The following is a 25,588-nucleotide window of genomic DNA, read 5'->3' as shown; positions in this document are numbered from 1 at the left end:
AACAACTGACACTATCTGGAGCAACACACAAAGTGCTGGAGGAACTCCGCGGGTCAGGCAGCATCTGTGGAGGGAAATGGGCAGTCGACATTTCGGGTCAAGCCCCTTCTTCAAGGCTCAATGAAGGGTCTGATGAAGGCCCAGTCGTGACGAAGGGTCTCAACCTGTAATGTCAATTGTCCATTTCCCTCCATAGATGCTGCCTGACCTGCTGGGTTCCTGCAGCTCCAGATTTCCAGCATCTGCAGTCATCATTGTGCCTCACCATCTGTATTGCCAGGTTGAGTGAGATTAAACGACATGACTAGTCTCAATGATTATGGAAAATGAATCCCTTTTAACCACAGTCCTCAGGAACTCCACACAAGTTGTTTTTTTAAATTAATTAATGAATATTCAACTTGTATGTACTAAGGAATTGACCAGGCCATATATTATTCTTTGTGTTTTTTTTAAATTAGCACATTCAAAATGACCTACAGCAATAAATTATTCCTGAAATGCTAGTTATCCAGACGCCGAACAATGGGTCATTCACAGCTCTTATTTCTTTAACCACTCCCAACTCCTGCATTTTTAAAGGATGCAGTACAAGGAATCACAACCTTTTTCAAACATTTAAAGTATTAATATAAATGTGCAAACTTATCAGCTGCTGTTTTCCCATCACTAACAAGGCTTTAGCCTTTCCATATTTATCACAGACTAACTTCACCTCACAAGCTATTATTGCCTGCATTAGAGGAGACAGATCAAAGCTGATATTATTAACTGACAGGCAAAGTTAGGATTCAGCAAAGAATTGTTGTGATCTGGCTGTTATAGAACATAGTACAGGAACAGGCCCTTCAGCCCACAATATCTGTGCCAAACACGATCTCGAATTAAACTAAATCTCTTCTGCTCGTAAATGATCCATATCCCTCCATTCCCTGAATATCCGTGCATCTGTCTAATAGCCTCTTAAACACCACTATCGTATCTGCTTCTACCACAGCCCCAGCAGCCCATTCCAGGCACCCACTGCTCTCTGTGTATCCCGCAGATCCCCTTTAAACTTTCTCCCTCTCACCTTAAACGCACATCCTCTAGTATTTGATATTTCTACCCTGAAAAAAGGATAGCCTGAGTCGACACGTACGAATTATTTGAATTAGAATGTCGATTATCATTCACTCCATTAGCTAAGGTTACAGATCTGCTCACACGGAGGAAATGACAGCCAGTATCCATGCAACTCATTCCATCATGAAAGTAAAAACGTTTTATACTTTGTTTTATACGTTTCATAATGCATGGCTAGGACAATTCCTTAGTACATACAGGTTGAATATTTGGCCCTAATTCATTTGGAGTTTGAGGAGAGGGTTGCAGACTCAGCCAGCTCCATCATGGGCACAACCCTCCCCACCATTGAGGGCATCTTCAAGAGCCGCTGCCTCAAGAAGGCGGCATCTATTATTAAGGACCCTCACCATCTGGAACATGCCCTCTTTGTATTACTACCACTGGGGAGGAGGTACAGGAGCCTGAAGACCCACACCCAACGATTCAGGAACACCTTCTTCCCCTATGCCATTGGATTTCTGAATGGTCCATGAACCCTATCTTGTTACTCCTCTTTTGCACTATTTATTTATCTTTGTAACTTACAGTAATTTTTGTCTTGTACTGTACTGCTGCAAAACAACAAATTTCACGACAGATGTCAGTGATAATAATCCTGATTCTGATTAATAAAAAAATAACCACTTGTGCAGAGTTCCTGAGGTCTGTGGTTAAAAGGGATTCACTTTCTATAATTATTGAGTATAATTATTGAGTAAACCACTTTGCATGATTAACACATCGAAAAGTTCACGAAAGAACATGTTCCAGGACAAATTAAATACCTGAGACAATTTTCCAACTGAGGCAAATTGAGCATTACTGTCTCGTTCTGACCAATGTTTCAATTCAGTAAAAAGCTTGCAGAAAATGTCGATTGCACGTACAATCAAGTCTCTCCAATGTACAATCAAGAACAGTGAAAGTCAGCTTCTCACAAGAAAACCACAACAATTCAGCCAACAAGAGCTGAACATCGCCCTCGTGAGTGAATGGAGTTATATAGTACATTCTCTTTACCTTACCATGGAATTTGAAATACTTCCTATTGGCGATTCCAGCAAAAAAAAGACACATTCCCATTTTGTATTTACACAGTATCTTTCACCAAAAAAAATCCTTAAAACATTGCTTTTATCATCTCAGGCTGCAAAGTCTTACGAATAGTCTGAAACTTTAATTCAACAGAAATAAAACCAGCGTCTATAATGGATTATGTTTGAAATATATGTACAGATTCTGAATGCAAAATAATAATCACTGCAATCTAACTGCTGTTAATTTTTTGGTAGTGCTTTAAAAATAAAATTGGAACCTTTGCAATATTCAATTAATGCTATTTAGCAACACGGCAGAATGTCAGCACCTCCTTTACTTTTTGACATGTTTCAGGTACTTTCACGTTGCAAACTCCACATTGCTCCCCATATTCTTACCGCAAGCCAGTCTTCACACTTCTGCAATTATTTTCTGACGGTGTTGAACGCTTCTCGTTTTTGCTCCGCTTCGCACCGGAACGCGGGTGGTTTGTTGCACTGATGAGTTGAAAGCTCCCCCCCGCCGTTGTTCCTTCTGAGCTTCCTCCTGTGACTGACAGGCGAGACTCGGCTCCCAGCTCCAGGCTTCGGGCGCTGAGCGGCAGGCGCAACTTCGGTAATCTCCGGCACTGCGAGGCGCCCAACCACTTCGGCATTCTCCGGCAACGCACCTCGCTCGAATCTCTTCACCTCGGCAATCTCCGGCAACCATGCCATATTGACACAAGGCAACTCAAGCTCCCTTCACCAATTGGTCTCCGCAGTCTGCAATCCAAATGACATTGGAATGACTACAAATTCCAGAGATACAATACCATGATGGTTGTTCTGATGAAGGGTCCCAGACCTGAAACGTTAACTTTCTGTTTCCACAAATGCTGCCTGACCTGTGGAGTGTTTCCAACATGTTCTTTTATTTTGCCAGTTATTGCTGAGCGGCAGATGTGGAACGTACAATAAGCTAATTAAATAAACCTGGAATTTAAAAGCCAGCATCAGTAATGTTGACCATAAAAATGCCAGGTTGTTATAATAACCCATCTGGTCACCAAAGTCCCTCAGGGATGAAAAGTTGCTCTCTCTGCAAGATCTGCAAGGCGTCACACAAACTAGAAGAACGGCACCTCATATTCCACCTGGGTAGTCTACAACCCAATGGTATGAACATTGAATTTTCCAACTTCAGGTAACTCACACTCCCCACGTTCCTCTCTCCTGGTTCCCTCGGTCACTCAGTTAGTTCCCTTCCCCCACCTGGCTCCACCTGCCCATCATCTCCTTCCTCATCTGGTTCCACCTGTCAACCCCTGCCTTGCCCCTCCTTCTCATCTTTTTATACCTGCCATCTCCCCTCCACACTCTCAGTCCTGATGCAGGGTCTCAACCCAAAATGTTGACCATCCCTTTGCCTCCACGGATGCTGCCTGACCTACTGAGTTCCTCCAGCAGTTTGTTTCTTGCTATCATTTCCTCAGAGATTGAATCTAACCATCTCTCTTAGATACTCAAAAGGACTTTGACAGCTCTTGCACAAGGGCTGCCAGATCTTGCAGTACGTAGGGAGGATCACTTGTGGGGAACCTGAGAGTTTACAGATACCATTGGAGTGTGAGGCTTCCTGACTGGTGATAATGAGTGATAGAGGACTGGCATCTTCGGCCAGGAAGTCAAAACTAGATGAACTCCACCACATCATGATCCATCTTCACACTCAACAAGAGTATGAGTCAACACACTTTATTATTTCCAGATCCTGTGTGGTGTGATATGATTATTTGAACCACAACTGCCTTTGCAAAATTTTGTTGTGGGCATCTTTTTTCAGAAGATCACAAGAAAATAGGAGCAGGAGTAGGCCACGGCCCCTCAAGCCTGCCCCACCATTCAATATGATCATGGCTGATCTGTGCTGGCCTCAACTCCTGCTCTGTACCAGTTCCCCACAGCCATCAACTCCTCAAGCTTTCAAACATTTATCCATCTCTACCTTAACTATATGTAATGATCCGGCCTCTACCAGCCTCAAGGGCACTTCCATCAAGTTCTTGAACCGACATGAAAAACCCTGATCACCTCAGACTATATTTCCTTCAACTTTCACTAATGTCGTTCTGTTTATTTTGTCATGTAGCTTATGTATAATTTATGTTAATTTAAGTTTATGTAATTTATGTTTGTAATGTCCTGTGCTGCTGCTGCTCCCTCCCATATATTGGGCTTCCCCTTTTCCTATCTTCAGTCCTGAAGAAGGGTCCTGACCTGAAACGTTGACCGCGTGCTTTTCTCCACGGATGCTGCCTGGCCTGCTGAGTTCCTCCAGCATCATCGTGTTTTTCATCTAGATTCTAGCATTTGCAGTCCTTTGTTTCTTTAATAACTTGAATTTGACAGATTCACTTCCCTCACAGTGAAGACATTTCTACAAACCTCAGCTTTAAATGACCAGCCCCTTATTTTGCAACTCTTGACCTTGAAGTTGTCATTATTTTTCACACTGGCAGATAGCTTTCTCTGCAAATCCCTCAGATCCACCAAGGCAATCCAACATCAGCATCCTCTCCCATGCCACCATCCCTTGGCACAGAGGTTCCAATGATCAGCCAACTCCAATGAGTGGCCACTTGTTTACATGCCCAACACCAGATTCGCCAGATAGCCACGCCAGTCCAAGCTTCATTGTGGTAAGAGATTCACAGGAGCACAAGGGAAGTGGTTGAAGGGTGTTCTCAAAACTTCCTTGGAAAAAGTATAACCTCCTCACCAACGTAACGACGTTAGTGCAAGTTAAGGGAACTATAGGCTGTGGTTGAATTGAGGCTTTTCAGGTTGGTTCAAGAACTTGTTGGAAGTGCCCTCGATAGTGGTGGAGGCATATATTTAAGGTGGAGATAGATAAATATTTGAAAGATCAAGGTATCTCTGGTCATTGGGACCTCTTAATGCAGAAAGAACATCCAGGAACATCGTCTGTTCATTGACAGAAGCCCAGCAGAGTGACACAGATAGAGCAGTGCGGTGGTGCAGTTAGAAGAGCTGCTACCTCACAGCTCCAGTGACCCGAGTTCAATCCTGACCTCCAGTGCTGTCCGTGTGGAGTTTCCCGGTGATCTTATGGGTTTCCTCTGAGTACTCCGGTTTCCTTCCACATCCCAAAGATGGGTTGGTTGGTAGGTTAAATTGGCCACTGTTGTACAAGACATTGGTGAGGCCCCATTTGGACCATTGTGTTCAGTTTTGGTCAGCCTGCAGTAGGAAAGATGCCATTAAGCTGGAAAGAGTGCAGAGGAGATTTTTGGGGATGTCGCCAGAGCTCAAGGGACTGAGTTATGGAGGGAGGTTGAGTAGGTTGGGACTTTTTTCATTGGAGTGTAGGAGAATGAGGGCTGATCTTATAAAGGTATATAAAATTGTGAGAGGCAAAGATAAGGTGAACGTGCAGTCTTTTTCCCAAGGTTGGGGAGTCATAGGTTTAAGGTAAAAAGGGAGAGATTTAATAGGAACATGAGGGGCAACTTTTTCACCCAGACAGTGGTCAGTAAATGGAACGAGCTGCCAGAGGAAGTGGTTGAGGCAGGTACATTAGCAACATTTAAAATGTACTTGGACAGGTACATGGTTTAGAGGGATATGGGCCAAACGTGGGCAAATGGGACCAGCTCAGATGGAAATCTTGGTCGGCATGGACCAGTTGGGCTGAAGGGCCTGTTTCCCTGCGGTACGACTCTATGACACTGTAAATTGCTCTGAGTACATAGGTGTGGAATCTTGGGGAGTCATTGGAGATGTAGGCAGAAAAAAATGGGAATAATGTGGGATGAGTGTGGATAGTGGTGGATCGTTAATGCAGACTCAGTGGGCTGAAGGGCCAGTTTCCATGACTTTATGACTCTAAAAATGGCAGAAGGAGTGCCCCACTTCCCTAACTACCCATCATGTCAGGCAACTTGTCAGGCATCCTGTCACCCAACTTGCCCATCCCGTCAGGCACCTCCCACCTCACCCCTTGCAGAGTCTATGGGTCCCACATCAGCCACCTCAGGACCCACAGAACTGGGACAGAAGCAAGTCATCCCCGATCCTTCTCCTCGACTGAGAAGATGGAGGGAGACAGCAAGGTCGGTCAGAGCTGTGGAGTTGCTGCCTTGTATGGGTTATTGATTGCACCTTCAGTGATGTACCAATTGCTCTCATTGTTGGCACCGCAGTGCTTATAGATCAGAGTTTCATTTCTGAACACTATAATTGCCTGGACCATTATGAAGCGGCTAGCAGGAGACACAGGGACTGCAGATGCTGCAGTCTGCAGCACAAAACAAGTTGCTGGAGGACCTCTGTGGGTCATCTGTGGAGGGGAAATGAGCAGTTGATATTTCTGGTCGAGACCCTTCATCTGGACCCAGCTGAGTCCAAATGAAGGGTCTCAAACTAAATTGTTATTGTCCATTTCCCTCCATAGATGCTGCTTGACCTGCTGAGTTCCTCCAGCAGCTTGTTTCATGAATCAGCTGGCAGTTTGGTCTGAAGGGTATCACAACTAATTGAAGTTTCTCAAAGGCTTCTCCCCATCAATGATTTTAATTATTGTTGTGAAACACCTTTGCGATTCTAAACTCCAGAATCAGAATCAGATTTATTATCACTGACTTATATGACATGAAATTTGTTGTTTTGTGTCAGTGGTACAGTGCAAAGACATAAAAATTACTGTAAATTACAAAATAAATAACTAGTGCAAAACCAAAGGAATGAGGTAGTGTTCATGGACCATTCAGAAATCTGATGGCGGAGGGGAAGAAGCTGTTCCTGAATCGTTGAGTGTAATTCCTGTAACTCCATCCCGATGGTAGTAATGAGAAGAGGGCATGTCCTGGATGGTGAGGGTTCTTAATGATAGATGCCTCACTGCCTCTTGAAGATGTCCTCGATGGAGGGGAGGGTTGTGCCCGTGATCGAGCTGGCTGAGTCTACAACCCTCTGCAGCCTCTTGCGATGCAGTGCACTGGACCCTCTGTACCAGGCAGTGATGCAACCAGTCAGAATGCTCTCCACCGTACATCGATAGAAACCTGCTGCCAACTAATTTACCAGTCTCTTCGCTTTCACCACACCCCACCTCTCCCCATTCCACTCCTGAGGGTGCAAAGCACTGGTGGCAGCTGTGAGCTCATGGGGGTGCCCTCTCCAAAAGCCTTCCACTCAAAGGCAGTCACCAATGGAAGATTGTATCGTGTTCCTGTGTGCGTTATACTGTCATACGCGGAGGCCATTGAGAGTGCAGCAGTAATGTCAGTTGGTTTCTAGCTTATGAGGCAGCATTGCTGATGCAATGTTACAGTGCATGTACCATTATAAGAAATGACCATGGGCCTCAAATGGAAGAACAATTCACCTTGGAGAACCCAGCTTCCAGTGTTGCTGCTGAGGAAGGATACAATTCTTTGAGGACTTCAACGCATTGGTGCAGAAGGTCTGGGAATTCTTCCGCACTCTAGGTGATGCACATCGTGTGTTAGAAAACTCCTCCCTCACCCATCCCACCTGCAGTCTCACAGGAAACTGGTGTAGGTCCCTCTGTGTGGGAGCTTGCTGTGCCCCTCCTCAGTCCACCAACCACCCTGGGTCCCTCTCACAAATCTCCCCCCTCAGTCCTGATGCAGGGTTTCAACAATTCCTTCCTTCCCTCCTTCCTCCCCACGGATGCTGCTCGACTCGCTGAGTTCCTCCAGCAGATCGTTTGTTGCTGTGCACAAATTGGCTGCCACACTTCCAATGTTATATCAGTGACTGAACTTCAGAAGGACCGAGAATCATCCTGGAGAGGTAAGCAACACACTGGTCTTCATCTCTTTACAATCTAAAGCTGGTCGTGGGCGTTAAGTTTGAATGGGTGAAACATTGGCACAGTCAGTAGAACGGATGCCTCACATCTACAGTGATGCGAGTTCGATCCTGACCTCGTGCTGCTGCCTGGGTGGACTTTACATGTTCTCTGTGATCGCAAGGGTTTCCTCCCACATCCCAAAGGCAAAATAATTGCTTATTGTAAATTGTCCCCTGGTGTAGGTGAGTGGTGGAAGCAGGGTGGTTGACGGGAATGTGTGGAGGATAAAGTGGGATTAAGTGTAGGATTGGTGTGAATACGTGCTTGACGGCCAGTATTTAATCAATGGGTTGAAGGGCCTTTTTCCATTATATATGATTGCACAATTATTGTAATCATGATATGGCACAAAAACAGGCCCTTCGGCCCACTGAGTTTGTACTGACCATTGAGCACACTAATCCTACCTTATCCCATTCTGTATGTTCCCACATTCCCATCAACTCCCTCCAGATTCCACCAGTCACCTGGATTGTAGTGATTCCTTGGTATTTTGACAGCTGATAGTTTATACAGTGGCAGGATTTGCTGACTATCTATTTCAGTTCAAGTTAACACACTTTAACCCCATGTTGTATCACTACTGGACCTCATCAGAAAATCAACCTACCAAGAATTCTTTGATAGATTCTCTGCTCACTAGAGCAAGGTGTTGTATGGGACTACCAGCCAGCATCCTATCTTGAAAATAAATCAGTTTTCTTTCATCAGTGCTGAGCCCCTGGCCAACAGCAGTGTGGGAGGATCCTCACCAGGAGGTCTGTAGTGCTTGAAGAAGCTTACCCACTACTAACTTCTCAAGGGCAATATGGACGAGGATTAATTTCAGCAACACCCCGTTAACAAATAAATTGCTTCTTTCCTAACTTTGGGTGGTCTGCCACACAATTACACAGCTAAAACTTTCAATGTGGCCAATTCTTTCCTGTGCAAGATAGGACCAGAGGTTAGTCCTCTGTATTGGTTGCCCCGGATTGTTCTGATGGCTGATTAAAGGTTAATACTGATGGAACAAAGATCAAATAAGAGAAGTCAAATGCAAACTATGATTTTAAAGAATGACAGAACAGATTTATTAAAGAGAAACCATCCTTTGATTATTTAATTGTCTCAATCTATTGTTCAATGGAAGCATATCAGCAAACATTTCAGTTCAAAAGTATTCTCAACAAACATATTTAGAAAATAGCCATGCATAAGTGTAAACCTTGTACAACTGTTTAAAATTGGTTAAATCCAAGCAGAATTGCTTATAATGCTTAGTGATTTAATTTTAAGCTCTTATGTGGCAAAGCCTTAAAATAATTTCAGATATATTTGAAAGCAATGCAGACGGGGAGTTGGACCACTTCCATTGACTGACAGTGATGCTAGTCCTGACGATGAAAGGTGGCGAGAGGAAGTATGCAGCATTTTGTTACCATAAAAGAAAGGTTTTGGCTCATTTATGAATGAACCACGGGATGGATTGTAAGTGGACAGACTGACAGCTGAGATTCCGGAGAAAAATTAAACCATTTATTCCCCCCAAAACACAGTACAAGTCCATCAGTTCCCGGGTGAAACACAATGCCTGCATGCAAACTAAAATGAACTCACTTGCAAACCATGCTCGCTGTTCAGTGGACTCTTCAAGGGGTGAGGAAATCCTGGGGCTATCGGTACATTTTCCTTTTACCAGGCCACAATAAAGGAGGTTTGTTGAACAGGAAGGCATCAGAAATGAGAGCAGCATGGACCAAATCCTTTCCTCTCTCTACAAGTGTTTTAAAAACTGAACAGTAGTCAATCAGTATAAATCATTCCTCGAATAACAAAATCTTCTAACTATAATGCTCTCTGTCCTCTACCGAAGTTCATGCTGATGATTCGCCACTGATGCCCTCTGGCGTTGAGAGGTGGTGTAACATCACTGAAGGCAAAATGGTGCAATACAGACATATTTAGTCAAATCAGTGCCATTCTAGTAATTTTCAAAACAGGCTCCAGACAGCTTTTAATGAAGCATGTTTTGCTTAATATTTTGCCTATTTCCCTTGCTGATAATTACCTCCTTGATAAAAAACCTTGAGGAAGCGAGGCTGCTAGTTTTACACATTATGGTGGCACTTCATTGCAACGGTACAAGAAAAGGTTTCTGACATCGGGAAGCACTTAGTGATACCAAGACCTTATGTCTGATCCTTCCTCCTCCCTCTCCACCCACACACGGTCACCTCAAAATACAATATTATGTCAACCCAAAACTTTTCAGCAAACTTACCAACGTAACAGAGGTTACGTTTTAAACTAAGCCCTATGGTTCCTTACTGTGTATTGGGTCTGCTCTGTTGTCCTATTTCATCAGTTATAATACTAACCAAGATATCCAGCAACCAACAGTGCCATGGACTAAAACGTGTGGCTATGTTATCCCTAAGCTAAGAAAGTGGATTAAGGCAAATCCCCTCCCTGGATTTTTCAGAATCTTTGCAAAACGTGCCAAGTAGCCAAAGAATATTTAGATTCTGTTTAAAAATAACTATCGGCCAAAATTCCAACAAGCTGGGTTGGACCTATACCATGCAACATTCCTTGAACTGGCTTTGGTGGGTAGGCATTGCAAGATGTACAACAGGATTAACTACTGAATATTAGCAATGATATATGGCCTTCACATTTGAACAAAGGCATCAGTCGGGTTGAGTTCCTTGCCCCGTTCCCACCATTATACATTGCCCCGCTAAGCAAACAAAACCAGAGCACTGACAGCAAGTAGGAATCATTCAGGAAGGAACAATTTTTATGTTAAAATGCAGAGCTGCAGTGCAAATACTGACCATTCCCATTGACCCAAGTGATTCAGCTACTGTCTGGGTGTGTGCCAACAGAACCAGTGAAGGCTGAACAAAGGCGGCTGGCTAAATGTCAAAAGAATGCATTTGGAAAAACTCCTCTCCCCAACTCGATCCCATCACTTTCAGGTGCAAAGCAACAGAAAGGTCCCAGTTGTCCAGTTTTATTTCTTGACAAAGCATTCTACGGGTGGTGTCGTACAGACTTCCAATCCAGCACTGAGCACACACGATCAAACAGAAATCAAAGGCCAATAGTAACAGGGTTGTACACCCTTGAAAAGGTGCTGTGATTAAAAATGTGTGGATGGGTCAAAGGGAGATATCGACACAGCATCCAATTGGTAGCAGAGATCTCTCCTATTTATATTATGAGTCGTTACAGATGAACAGGTGATATTTTAAAACGTGCTCAGAAGGTTATTTCCTGGTTTCTGTAGTACCACTGGATTCAGTCTGACCTTGTGCCTCAGTACATAACCTCACAAGAAATGGCAAAAGCCTGTCTCACACATGAAGGCTGGCAGTCCACTTTGTCCCCACAAGAAAAATGCCAATGAGAATATTAAACCAGACATTCCCATCCACCTGAAAGAATTTCTATTCTGGCTCCCAATTTTTGAAATCAATACTAATCATATCAGCCGTACCCAGATAAAAAAAATAAACTTTTTATTTGTGTTTGGACCTGCATTCAGAAGTGATAGACATTTAATACTCACTATGCTAACTTTAAAAATAGGCCAGAAGATTCAGAAAATAGTTAATTTCTGACATTGGATTGCATAACACGATGTTCCAGTTTGTAATAAAGATTGAAAATATTCCATTGATCTGACAGGTTCATCATTTTGAATTGTTTTCCCAATCATAATTCATATAACAAAGCTCTATTTGACTTCACCATTAATAGTTGATTCTGCTTCATAAGCACGCAAAATCTCTGAAGCATTAGCATAGAGTTGCTTTTAAGTTTTAAAATATAAAGCCATGGAAATGCCAGAGAGATCAATCAATATTAAAATTGACCTGTCTTTTTTTGTTTTACAAATGTCCACAGTACCTTAGCCAAATTATATTCAAAGTTGGAACTAACATTTCTCACAGAAATAAACTCAATTAAGTTAAGGAGATCTTATTCAAAAAGGCAGAGAATTAGTTCTGAATTTACAAAAACAGGGAGTTAACGCGATTTTCCACAAATATGGATGATAACGTTCAATCAGACCTGTACTGTGATCACACTACCTAAATTACTAAATCATTAGGGTAACTATCATTCAAGGAAGCAGCCAGAGGTTTGAGTGCTGTGCCTTTTAAGAAACCTTGCTCATTTTAACAGCTGTTATGTAACAAGTCAATGAAAGATTCAGGAAAATAGATTCCAGGTCGGTATTCCAATGCCATTCCAAAACGTGACCAAACCACCAGGTATTTTTATTAAAGGATCTAAGTAGAGCCCCAAACCAAAATATATTCAATCACCTTACACCAATTCGTTCCCCCTTTAAACCCAATAACTAATCATGGGTTGGCTGCCTTATACAAGAAAAATGAAACAAATTATTTGTCTGTCTTCAACTCTTCCAAATGTTCCTCTTACTCCTCTCCTTTTGGCCCCTGGTCGAGTTTAGACGTTCACTGTGTGAGCATGCTTCTTGCACAATAGCTTGTCCTTCTTCGAGAAGAAGGTTTGGCCTTCTAAGTTTGCACTACAGACCTGGAACACAGCAAACAAGGCACTCATTAACAGGTTGATACTTAGCTGAAAAGTTGGTGTTGATTTTAAACACAAAAATAGGCAGACTTATAAACGACCAATGCATTAAAATGCAAAAGTAGTTGTGAACAGAGGAAGTAAACATCTTCTTGATTATTAGGTCTTTGTTTATTTTGATGCCTTTGACTGAGAGTGTTCCAATCTTTCTGCTTTCACAAATAATGTACAGCAGTGTGTTTGGGAAGTTTCAATCAGTGCACCTCAGTCAACCACACGACTTTGTTCAATTTCTGGGGCAGATCGGCCATGATCATATTGAATGGCGAGGCAGACTTGAGAGGCTGAGAGGTTTACTCCTGCTGCTATTGTCTTATGTTCTTGCATAATTCATGGACAACATTTATTCTGTTCAACTAAGCTTGCATTAATTTGCCCTTACTATTGCTTTTTCTCATTTTCTTTGTCAACAAAGTGCCTATGAAATGTTAACATTTATAACCAGTGATGCCTGGGTGTATTGTGTTCAGTTTCAGTCACCTTGCTCTTGGAAAGATATTCTAAAGCTGGAGAGAGTGCAGAAGAGATTTACAAGGATTTTGCCAGGATTCGAGGGACTGGGTTATAGGGAGAGGTTGGGCAGGCTAGGACTTTATTACTTGGAGCATTGGAGACTGAGGGATGACCTTATAGAGGTGTATGGGGGCACAGATAGGTTGAATGCACACAGCCTTTTTCCCAGGATTGGGTAATCAAGAACTAGAGGGCATAGGTTCAAGGTGAGAGGGGAAAGATTTAATAGGAACCTGAAAGGCAAATTTTTCCACACACTGAGGGTGGTATGTATATGGAATGAGATGTCAGAGGAAGTGATTGAGGCAAGTCATGAAACCCATTTAATAATTGTCCCTTTTGGAGAAGGATTAATGAGATATAGAATGGAAAGGCAGACATAGTGGTTAGCGTAACGCTATTACAGTTCCAGTGACCCGACTTCAATTCCGGCCACTGTCTGTAAGGACTTTGTACGTTCTCCCCGTGTCTGCGTGGGTTTCCTCCGGGTGCTCTGGTTTCCTCCCACATTCCAAAGATGTACGGGTTAGGAAGTTGTGGGCATGCTATGTTGGCGCCGGAAGCGTGGCGACACTTGTGGGCTGCCCCCAGAACACTCTACGCAAAAGATGCATTTCATTGTGTGTTTCGATGTACATGTGACTAATAAAGAAATCTTATCCTGTCTTACAACAAAAAGAGACTTGCATTTGTTCACAACCTTAGGCTACCTTGATGTACTTCACAGCCAATATGACATCAAAAGCACAGACGCTGTAACACGTAGGAAGCCAATTTGTGCACAGAGAGATTTTACAGGCACATGTAATCTCCTTCAGGTGTTGTTGAGTGAAAGCATTAACTTGGATTGTGAAGACCTCCACCCCTCCTCTTCTGAGGAAGCCCACGTGAAAAAGCAGACAGAACAACAGAGACGTAATCAGAATTCAGCCCATGCACCACAATGTAAGAACAATTTTTTCAGACACCACTTAAATAGTTGGTGGCAATTAGCCAGAATATACACTTTCAAATTTCAATGCACAGCTTCAAAGACAATTTCCATTATCAGGAGGCTAAAGAAATTTGGCATGTCCCCTTTGAACCTCACCAATTTTTATCAATGCACTATAGGAAGCATCCTATTTGGATGCATCACGGCTTGGTATGGCAACTGCTCTGCCTGTGACCGCAAGAAACTGCAGAGAGTTGTGGGTACAGCTCAGCACATCACGGAAACCAGCCTCCCCTCCACGGAATCTGTTTACACTTCTCGCTGCCTCAGTAAAGCAGCCAGCAGAATCAAAGACCCCACCCACCCCGGACATTCTCTCTTCGCCCCCCTCCCCTCGGGCAGAAGATACAAAAGCCTGAAAGCACGTACCACCAGGCTCAAGGGACAGCTTCTATCCCGCTGTTATAAGTATTCAACTATCCTCTAGTATAATAAAATGGACTCTTGACTTCGCAATCTACCTCGTCGTGGCCCTTGCACCTTATTGTCTGCCTGCACTGCACTTTCTCTGTAACTGTAACACTATATTCTGCATTCTGGTATTGTTTTCCCTTGTACAACCTCAATGCACTGATGTGATGAAAAGAGCTGTATGGATGGCATGCAAAGCAAGTTTTTCGACTGTATCTCAGTACTTGTGTCAATAATAAATCAATTCCAATATGGGAATACATGATCCATAACTGCTGACAAAAATTATGATGAGAACATTGAATGGATTCTCAGATGTGCAGAGAAGGAGCCAACAGAGTTCAGTCTGGAGAAGTGGACGGTAGTGAATTTGGAGAAGACAGACAAGGAAAGGGGAGAAGTGTGGAGGAATAGAGAAAGTCCACTGCTCTGTCATGTACGAGGGACGTTACCAGGACTTGGGGATGTTAATTATGAGGAGAGAGTGAACAGACAGAGGAGACACCAGAGACTGCAGATGCAGGGACCTGGAGCAACTAACAATCTGCTGGAGGAACTCAGCGGGTTGGAGGGGGGGTTGGGGGAGGAATTGTCAACATTTCGGGTCAACCCCCTGCATCAGGGCTGAGAGCGGAGAGGGGGAGGGCTGGTATAAGGAGGGGGAGGGGGAGGGGGAGGGGTGCGATGGAGGCCAGAGGTGATTGGTGGACTGAGGGGAGGTTTGAAGGATGATAGGCAGATTGAGCCAGATAGGGGAGGGGTGGTATTGGGAGACGTGATAGATGGAGGCAGAGCAAAAGAAAGGAAGATGAAGGCAGGATGGGGATGGGGAGGGTGAAGGTGGAGACAGCTGCTGGAGGGAGATGAGCGGGCGGGGGAGATGTTACAGAGTCACACAGCATAGAGACAGGCCCTTCGGCCCAGCTCATCCATGCCGACTGTGTTGCCCAGTGAGCTGGTCCCATCTGCCCATGTTTGGCCCACAGCCCTCTAAACCTCTCCTATCCATGGACTTATCTAGATGGCTTTTAAATGTTGCTGATGTGCCCGCCTCGACCACTATTTCTGGCAGCTCGTTCCAAATACGCACCACCCTTGGTGTGAAGACTCTGCTGCCCCTGATGTACCTTTTAAATCTCTCACCTCTGGTCTTAAACCTATGCCCTCTTGTTTTTAGGACCCCCTCCCTGGGGGAAAAGGACTGTGTGCTTTCACCCTGTCTATGCCCCTCATGATCTTATACACCTCCATCAGGTCACCCCTCAATCTCCTACGTTCCAGGGAATAATGTCCTAGTCTACTCAACCTCTCCTTGTAACTCAGGCCCCCAAGTCCAGGCAACATCCCGGTAAATCTTTTCTGTAAAGATTTAACAGGATGCAAATGTTCTGTTTGAAACAGATGAGGCTGAATGGTGATTTGATGGAGCAGTTTAGCCAGATTGTTGGGAGGAATCTATCTCCCATTGCCACTCACCTCTCCCCAAATGGTTCCCATTCTCACCTCCTGTACTTAGAGACAGTACTGGCAGCCCTCCCTGTTCCTGCTTATCTCCCTCCAGCAGCTGTTTCCAATCTTCACACTCCCCTTGCCCCAACCTTGTTCCATCCACCTCTCCATATTTTCCCCCTCTCTCTGTCTGCCTCCATCTATCATTCACCTGCCTCTGTCTCCCAACTCCACCCCCACTCACCTCCCCTACCTGACACACCTGCCTGTTATCTTACAGCTTCCTTAGTCCACCAATCACCTTGGACTCCTGTCTCACCCCTCCCCTTCTCCTCGTTCTACCGGCCATTCCACCTTTCTACTCTCAGTCCTCCCTGAAACTTCGACAACTCCCCCCCGCAGATGCTGCTCGACCCACTGAGTTCCTCCAGCAGATCGTTCGTTGCTCAATCTCCCACTGCAGAGCAGACAATAACCAGGGGTAGGAGGCTTCTATCAGTTGACAGAAGGGTGAGAGAGAAGATGACAATTTTCATCCACTCAATGTGGGTGAGCAATGGGTGCTGGATGCCTCAGCCTGCAAGGGTGCTGGGAGCAGAACCCACAGCACATTGAAGCATCATAACCCACAAGGTTGTGGACCAAGAGCTGCCGTGGGGTGACTGTGGATAACGGCTTCAAGGCCAGCATGCACGCAACGGGCTGAACGGTCTCAGACTGCGATGGACACTTCTGCACCTCTCTGACGACAGACAGTGGTCTGGCAGGTGGGTTGCACAGGCGGATGCAAGATTATCTGCAGGGACCGGAGAGATCATGAGGTTCACCACTTACAGCGCAGACAAAGCAGGTGTCATGCCAAGTGCAGCCCAAGGCCTGCAGGAACTTGTCTCCAGCTTCAATGGGAAAGTCGCAGCCATGGCAACTGGTGCCAAATAAATTATAATAATCTGCGGGAAGAAAAATATCCAGATTAGTTTCACATCGGTGCTGTGGGCATCGAGGTCGGACGTCAGGCAGTGCAATGGTGACACAAGAGATGGCGGATGCCAGAATCTGAAGCAACACGCAAAACGCTGGAGGAATTCAGCGGGTCAAGCAGCATCTGTGGAGGGAAATGGACAGTTGACATTCCGGCTGTGACACCGACTGTCCATTTCCCTCTGTAGGTGCTGCCTGACCCACTGAGTTCTACCAGTGGTTTGAGAGTACACTGGTACCTCGTTTAGTGTTTGGGATGCACTCCCAGGAGCCAGAACTGAAAAGGGTTATTGCATTTCTACACAGAGAGGTGGTACTGATAGGGCGTGGTGTGAATCCAGCAATGAATGGTCCAAGGCTTTGTGCAGAGAGGTTACCTGTGAGGGACGGGGCAAACAGTGTGACTATTCATTGCTGGGATCTGGGGGTCATCTCAGCCTGGACGGTATGGTGAGTGGTGGCCATTACTGGGACTCCCACTCCAATTATTAATTGAGTTATACAACACAGAAACAGGCCCTTTGGCCCATCTCATCCATGCTAACCAAGATGCCTTTTTACACTAATCCCATTTGCCCGAGTTTGGCCCATCTCCCTCTAAACCTTTCCTGTCCACGTATCTATCCCAGTGCCTTTTAAATGTTATAACAGTACCTGTCCCTACATTCACACAGAGGGCAGTGGGTATATGGAACGAACTGCCTTCTCTGGCAGCTCATTCCACATACTCACCACCCTCTCTGTGGAAAAAGTTGCCCCTCAGGTCCCTTTTAAATTTTTCCCCTTTCACCTTAAACCTATGCCCTCTAGTTTTAGACACCCCTATCCTGGGGAAAAGACCGTGACCATCCACCTTATCTCTGCCCCTCATGATTTTATAAATCTCTACAAGGTCACCCCTCAGCCTCCTTTGCTCCAGGGAAAACTGCCTATCCAATTTTCCCAGCCTATCCAATCTCTCTTGATAACTCCAAGCCTTCCATGTCTGGCAATATCCTTGTGAATCTTTTCTGCACCCTCTCCAGCTTGATAGACTTTCTAGATCCTGTGGTCTCATCACCCCCTGCTTGATGTGGTGGAAACTGCCATTTGCCCCTCTGTTTGGCTGCACTGCCCCCAAAGGAGAGCTTCTATCCCACTGTTACTGACTGGTCGTGAACAGTTCCCTTATTACGACAAGATGGACTCTTGACTTTACAATCTACCTCGTTATGGCCTTGCACCTTATTGTCTGCCTGCACTGCACTTTCTCTGTAACTGTTACACTTTATTCTACATTCTGTTATAGTGTAACGCTTTACAGCGCCAGCAACCGGGGTTCAATTCCGGCTGCTGTCTGTAAGGAGTTTGTACATTCTCCCCGTGTTTGCATGGGTTTCCTCCAGGTGCTCTGGTTTCCTCCCACATTCCAAAGGTGTACGGGTTAGGAATTTCTGGGCACCGGAAGAGTGGCGACACTTGCCCCCAGAACACTACGCAAAAAGATGTGTGTTTCGATGTACATGTGACTAATAAAGATATCCCCATCTCTCTCTCTATCTCTACTACCTCAATGCACTGTTGTGATGAAATGATCTGTATGGATGGCATGCAAAGCAAAGTTTTTCACTGTAACTCAGTACATGTGACAATAATAAACCTATTTACCAATTTAGTCCAGGGATGTGTCCATGGTAACCAACTAAATGGTGGTCACTGGTCTTTGAGCTCACGCAGCCAAACAGAGAATGGAAGACAACAGCTTCCAACCCATCCCCCGGGAGGTGACCATATTGGAGCTGGATGGAGCAGGAGCAACGGCCTTACATGCCGTGACAGCAAAGACTCAGCCCTGACCACCACAGAGTAGCTGCCAGCACTTGCCCCGTCCCGGCCAACCCCGCCCCTCAGAGACAGCCTCCTCACACCGAGCTGTGGTTTGAATCATTGCTGCAAGAAGGCAGGGGTCCGTACCAGATCCCAGCAGCCCACGTGAATGTCGTCTCTGAAAGTATATTGGGGTACGTACCTTTGAGTGTTTGGATTTTGGACCAAGAGTGCTATAACAAATCAATGCTCTGTGGGGCAGCACTGAGCACAGTTGCTGAGGTCCTGCTCCTTGCTATGCATACCAGTGTGAGGCCACCAATGGTTTGAAGGTAGATTCCCTTCTCAGCTTTGGGCTAGAAATTCCATTGCATAGATCACATGTCTTAGTGCAATAGAGTGAGGGCTTCTGCACATCAACAAGGAAACACTGTTCTAATGAGACCACACAGAGATCTGCTGGACAGCCAACAGAGGCCTTAATCTCTGTGCTGCTAACACTACATGCAAGTGTGGGCCTCTATGAGTTAAGCAGACCTCAGTGGGAGGAAGGAGGCCCATCTCTCCAAGCAACGGTCAGAGGTGACCAAAATCATGACCAGCCTCCTCTAAGATGGTGCTGGAGTGTGGAGACTCTTTGCGAGCTGGCTTCAACAGATTGGCACCTTGTCTACCTGCACTGCGCTCTCTCTGTAACTGCAACACTATATTCTGCATTCTGTTTTCTTTTTACTATCTCGACATAATTATGAATGGTAGGACCTGTCTGCATGGCACACGAAGCAAAAGCTTTTCACTGCATCTTGGTACAGGTGACAATAATAAACCAATAACAATAATTAATAAGTAATCACAATAATATCATAATTAATGCTTCCAGTACTGAGGTCAGGCCTACTCCGTTGGGCTGGAAACAAGCCCTCCACCTCTAGCATGCTGTCCCATTGCCCACTGGACTTGTATGGCAGCTGCTCCCACTTTCGAAGCTCTGCTCTTCAAGACCCCCACCTGAATCATAGCAGGGTTGGCATTTTAAGTTTGAACTTTGAATTAACACCTTAAGGCCCTGATTGTAAGAATTAGATGCAGGAGTGGGCCTTCTGGCCCTCTCACCCTGCTCTGTCATTCATCAAGTTCATGGCTGATCTCCCACCATAGAACCATTTTCATGCATCCTGCCCATTTTCCTTGACTCCCTCAACATCCAGAAATCTATAGCTATCTGCTTTTGAATGAATTCAATAACCAAGACTCCTCTACAGAATTCCAAAAGTTCACCCCAATTGGTGAAGGAATTTCTCCTCATCTCATTTTATGAGAATGTTGCCAGGACTCTAGGGCCTGAGATATAGGGAGAGGTTGGGCAGGCTAGGACTTTATTCCTTGGAACGTAGGAAACTGAGGGGTGACCTTATAGAGGTTTGTAAAATCATGAGGGGCATAGATACGGTGAATGCACACAGTCTTTTTCCCAGGGTTGGGGAATCAAGAACTAGAGGGCATAGATTTAAGGTGAGAGGTGAAAGATTTAAGAGGAACTTGAAGGGCAACTTTTTTACACAAAGGGTGGTGTCGATGTGGAACGAGCTGCCAGACAAAGTGGTTGAAGCAGATACAATAACAGCGTTTAAGAGACACTTGGACAGGTACATGGATAGGAAAAGGTTTAGAGCAATATGGGCCAAAATAGACAGGCATTTTGGTAAGCATGGACAAGTTGGGCCAAAGGGCCTGTCTCCGAGCTGCATGGCTCTATGACTCAGCTTCCTCTGAGACTGACACCTGGTTCTAGACTCCTCAGCTAGGGGAAGCGTCCTTGGATTTCTGTAAGAATTTTGTAAGGTTCAATGAGATCACCTCTCATTCTTCTAAACGCTATAGGTCTTGTCTACTCAACATCTGCTCTAGATCTAGTAGGATGCTGAACAGTTTTTTCCCACAAGCAGTCAGGATCATAGATGGACTGTGTCCCCTTCCACTGACAAGCTCTCCCTCCACACACACGTACAATCTCACATCAATACAGAAACAGTTTGATAGTTAGTTACCTGATACGTTGAACTTCATCTCGAACTGAATAAGCACTTATTAATACAGAAACCCACTTCAACAGATATGAATATTTGTTGACATGTTTTTAGTTTTGTTTTAGAGATGTTTTTCTAGACTATTTTGGATATTTATCACTGTTCTTTTTGTTGCACTGATACGAGCTGGTGAGAAACAGTATTTCGTTTTTTTTGTGTATGTAAATACTCAGAGAAATGACAATAAAGTTAATCCTGAATCTTGAATCAACAGCAAACCCTCCATCCCTGGAACCGGTCTGGGCTTGTGATGCCTACTTGTATGACACCTTCCCTGTGACAGATGGATGGAAATCTTTCCCCTGGACCTCACAAGAAACTGGCACAAGTATCTCCATTTCAGTTCTCATTTCTATGTGGGTTAGAATCACAGGCACACTGCTTTCTATCATATCTGTAAAAAAAGATCAACTGAATCATGAATGATCCATTGATTCAGCCACACAGTTATTATTGGCGGTGCAGTCCCTCTATGGGATATGGTAAGGAAAGCCCTCAGTCGTGTGAAACAGCCTTCTCGTGTGGCACAGTAAAGATCCGAGTATTACCTTTCTCGCAGTAAGGGTCTCCATCCTCCATGTGGAAGACGTTGTTTCGAATGGGCTGCATGCAAGCCACGCACACAAAGCAGTTCACATGCCAAGTCTGCTTCAAGGCATTGATGATTTCCTGTGGGACCAGGAGAAACAAGAGTCAGGACATACAATCACGTCTGCTGCCACTCATGGGGACAGGGGGAAGGGGGCTGGGCAGTCACTCACCTCAAAGCCGGTGCTGTAATCAGGATGAAGCATACTCAGCTGGGATTGAAAACATGCAGTCTGCCATAATACGTTTCATAAACTGCATCGGGCCGTACAACACCGGAGTAAAGTTGCCCAAGAATGCACGTTTTTTGAAACAATTTGCCCAAGTAATTATTAATTAGGCAGCACAGTAATTACATCCCAATGAAATGTCTTCAACCTGAATTCTTGGTCTTTCTTTCTCTCTGACCTACAGGCCGTTTCCACCACCGTTTTCTATTTAAGATTTCAAGTATCCATTTTATTTTGATCATTTTTAATAAATCAGATTGTTTTCTCGTCAGCTCAGTTGCCCTGCTCTCTTCACGCACAGCTCCCCTAACACCCCGCTTCCCCCCCCCACCCCCCCGCCCCCCGCACCATCCCACAGATCAAGTAGACACACTCTAAACATCGGTACTTCTGTACTGGCACAGACAAAGTAAAGTGGAACTCGAGGTTTTATCTTTCTGTTGTTACTTTTGCAATCACAGGGGACCCCAGCCAGTGAAGTGCCTTTGGTTTGAAATGGAGGTAATCAGCCACCAATTTTCGAGCATCAACACACCACAAAGGTGATACTAACCAGACGAAGAGAAGTGAGTTGAAGATTAGATAATGAACCCCTCTGTTCTTCATGAGAATGCCAGAACCAGGTACAAGGAAGGAAAGAGTTAAAGGTTAATTGTCAAGGAGACATCACTGTGTCTATGTCCAGACTCTCAGGTTAGGTGAAATAGAGCAAAGGATCCATGGATTTAGTTGCAGAGGCAGCCAGTACCCTCCTATTCCTGTCCCCGCATAGAGTCACAGAGCACGGAAACAGGCCCTTCAGCCCAACAGGTTCATGCCGACCAAGATTCCCATTTAAGCAAATCCTATTTGAATGGTTGAATGGTATTGAATAGTATGATAAAATTGACTCTTGACTTCACAATCTACCTCATTATAGCCTTGCACCTTATTGCCTTGCCTGCACTGCACTTTCTCTGTAACTGTAACACTTTATTCTGCATTCTGTATTTGTTTGGCCTCATACTATCTCAATGCACTGTGTAATGAATTGATCTGTATGAACCGTACGCAAGACAAGTTTTTCAATGTACCTCGGTACATCTGATAATAATAAACCAATTTCAATTTGCCGCATTTGGCCCATATCCCTCTGTACCTTTCCTATCCATGTACCTATCCTAGTGCCTTTTAATTGTTAATGTACCTGCCTCAACCACTTCCTCTGGCAGCTCATTCCACATACTCTGGGTGAAAATGTTGCCCCTCAGGTTCCAATTAATTCTCTTCCCTCACCCCTCTAGTTCTTGATTCCCCAACCCCGGGAAAAAGGACCAAGTGTATTCACCCTATCTATGATTTTATACACCTCTATAAGATCACCCCTCATTCTCTTACGCTCCAATGAAAAAAGTCCCAACTTGCTCAACCTCTCTCATGAACTCAGTCCCTCAAGTCCTGGCAATATCCTCATAAATATCCTCTGCACTCTTTCCAGCAAAATGGCATATTTTAGCAGGGTGCAGGGTGACCAAAACTGAACACAATATTCCGAATGCAACCTCACCAATGTCTTGTTCAATGCAACATAACATCCCAGCTTCTATACTCAGATGCCTTGACTAATGACTCAATGCCCTGACTGATGAGCCCTGACACCTTGTATGTTGTGAATAACTCTCCAGCAAAGTGCAGCAGTTTCAAAGTCACTTGAAGAGAAACTGGCCCTGAGGATCTTTGCATGTTATCATGCCACACTGAAACCCCGTGATAACGGTGCAAGTAGTCACACTGCACCAATGCGAACAAAAAGACAGGCGATATAACATTGTCACAACATTACACTTTCCTTGGACTGTTTCTTTTTGATTGTGCATGGCAAGTTAGGTGGTGCAGTCAGCAGAGCCACTGCCTCACAGCTCCAGCGACCCGGGTTCAATCCTGAACTCGGGTGTTGCCTGTGCAGAGTTAGTGAGGACCCTCACCACCCAGGACATGCCCTCTTCTCATTACTACCATCGGGGAGGAGGTACAGGAGCCTGAAGACCCACACTCAATGATTTAGGAACAGCTTCTTCCCCTCCGCCATCAGATTTCTGAATGGTCCATGAACCCATGAACACCACCTCGTTATTCCCTTTTTTTGCACTACTTATTTATTTTTGTAATTTATAGTAATTTTATGCCTTATACTGTACTTCAGCCGCAAAACAATAAATTTCACGTCATACAAGCCAGTGATAATAAGTCTGATTCTGGAGTTTGCACGCTCTCCCCGTGGGTTTCCGCCAAGGGCTCCAGTTTCCTGCCACACCCCAATGACGTGTGGGTTGCTAGGCTAACAGGCCGCTGTAAATTAGGCGAGGAGAAGGTTCTGGGGGGGATTAATGAGAATGTGGGGAGGATAAAAAATGATTGGTGAGGACTTAATGGGTTGACTATTGACCGCGATCTAGGACAATGACTTGCGCGCACACGCACACACGCACACGCATGCACGCACACACACAGTTAATGCAGGCAGTAAACAGTGGCTATATATCTAACAGGGCTAAGATCCAGAAGAAGCATTAGATACAAAACCAATTAAGTGGAGATTTAAAGATCAGCAAAAGGAAGACGTTTAGTTTTTATTTTCCTTCCATTAACTGTTAGGCATTATAAATAATTCCACCAAATAGCTTGTCCGTCAGAGTCTGTCATACGTCAGGAAATTTGTTGTTTTGCGGCAGCAGTACAGCGCAAGACATAAAAATTACTACAAAAATAAATAAATAGTGCAAAAGTGGAATAACGTGGTAGTGTTCATGGGTTGAACCGTTCAGAAATCTGATGGCGGAGAGGAATAAGCTGTTCCTGAAAGGTTGAGTGTGGGTCTTCAGGCTCCTGTACCTCCTCCCTGATGGTAGTAACGAGAAGAGGGCATGTCCTGGATGGTGAGGGTCCTTAGTGATGCATGCCGCCTTCTTGAGGCACCGCCTCTTAAAGATGTCCTCGATGGTGGGGAGGGTTGTGCCCATGATGGCTGAGTCTACAACTCTCTGCAGCCTTTTTCGATCCTCTGCATTGGAGCCTCCATACCAGGTGGTGATGCAACCAATCAGAATGCTCTCCACCGAACATCTGTAGAAATTTGCAAGAGTCTTTGGTGACATACCAAATCTCCTCAAACTCCTTATGAAGTAGGGCTGCTGGCGTGCCTTCTTCATGATTGCATCAATGTGTTGGGCCCAGGATAGATCTTCTGAGATGTTTGTGCCCAGGAACTTGAAGCTGCTCACCCTTTCCACCGCTGACCCTTCAGTGAGGACCGGTGTGTGTTCTTCCGACCTCCCCTTCCTGAAGTCCACGATCAATTCCTTGGTCTTGCTGACACTGAGTGCGAGGTTGTTGTTGCGACACCACTCAACCAGCTGATCTCTCTCGCTTCCTCATCGCCATCTGACATTCCACCAACAACAGTGGTGTCATCGGCTAATTTATAGATGGTGTTTGAGCTGTGCCTAGCCACACAGTCATGAGCGTAGAGAGAGTAGAGCAGTGGGAGGAGCATGCATCCTTGAGGTCTGAATGGAGAGTGCCCACTTACAAATCACTTCAACTCCCTCAACGTTCTGCCCCGAGCTTAAGGTCCAACTCTGACCTTTGGTCAAGATGGCAGGACTGCAACAAGCTGACAATGTAAAACCAGTATCATGCAGTGACTGATAAGGTTGCCAAGTAATCCTCAGTTTACCAGTTGCAGATGCTTCACAGCTCCGGTGACCCAGGTTCAATCCTGACCTCGGGTGCAGCCTGTGTGGAGGTCATACATTCTCTCCGTGATTGTGTGAGTTTCCGTCTGGTTGCTTCACTTTCTTCCCACATCCCAAAATTGTGCTGGCAGGTTAATTAACCACTGTGAATTACTGCTA

General features: G+C 45.0%; 2 protein-coding genes across 2 annotated transcripts in view; both read right to left on the bottom strand.

Moving 5' to 3' along the window:
* bmpr1ba (bone morphogenetic protein receptor, type IBa) overlaps positions 1-2,713 on the bottom strand; it is a 506,418-nt gene extending 503,705 nt beyond the window's left edge. Inside the window, exon 1 of the mRNA XM_052035149.1 lies at positions 2,544-2,713. The gene's annotated coding sequence lies outside the window, so the exon portion shown is untranslated. The remainder of the gene's footprint in view (positions 1-2,543) is intronic.
* A 6,358-nt stretch (positions 2,714-9,071) lies between these two features.
* The window catches only part of pdlim5a (PDZ and LIM domain 5a), a 240,481-nt gene continuing 223,964 nt past the window's right edge, over positions 9,072-25,588 (bottom strand). The window contains exons 12-14 of the mRNA XM_052041064.1: positions 21,426-21,546; positions 16,838-16,953; positions 9,072-12,579 (exon numbers count right to left, since the gene is read on the bottom strand). Coding sequence (XP_051897024.1) covers positions 12,490-12,579; positions 16,838-16,953; positions 21,426-21,546 — 327 coding nt within the window. The 3' untranslated portion in view covers positions 9,072-12,489. The remainder of the gene's footprint in view (positions 12,580-16,837; positions 16,954-21,425; positions 21,547-25,588) is intronic.

The sequence above is a fragment of the Pristis pectinata genome, chromosome 2, assembly GCF_009764475.1.
Source record: "Pristis pectinata isolate sPriPec2 chromosome 2, sPriPec2.1.pri, whole genome shotgun sequence".
NCBI classification, from domain to species: Eukaryota; Metazoa; Chordata; class Chondrichthyes; order Rhinopristiformes; family Pristidae; genus Pristis; species Pristis pectinata.
This window is presented reverse-complemented; position numbering and strand designations above follow the sequence as displayed.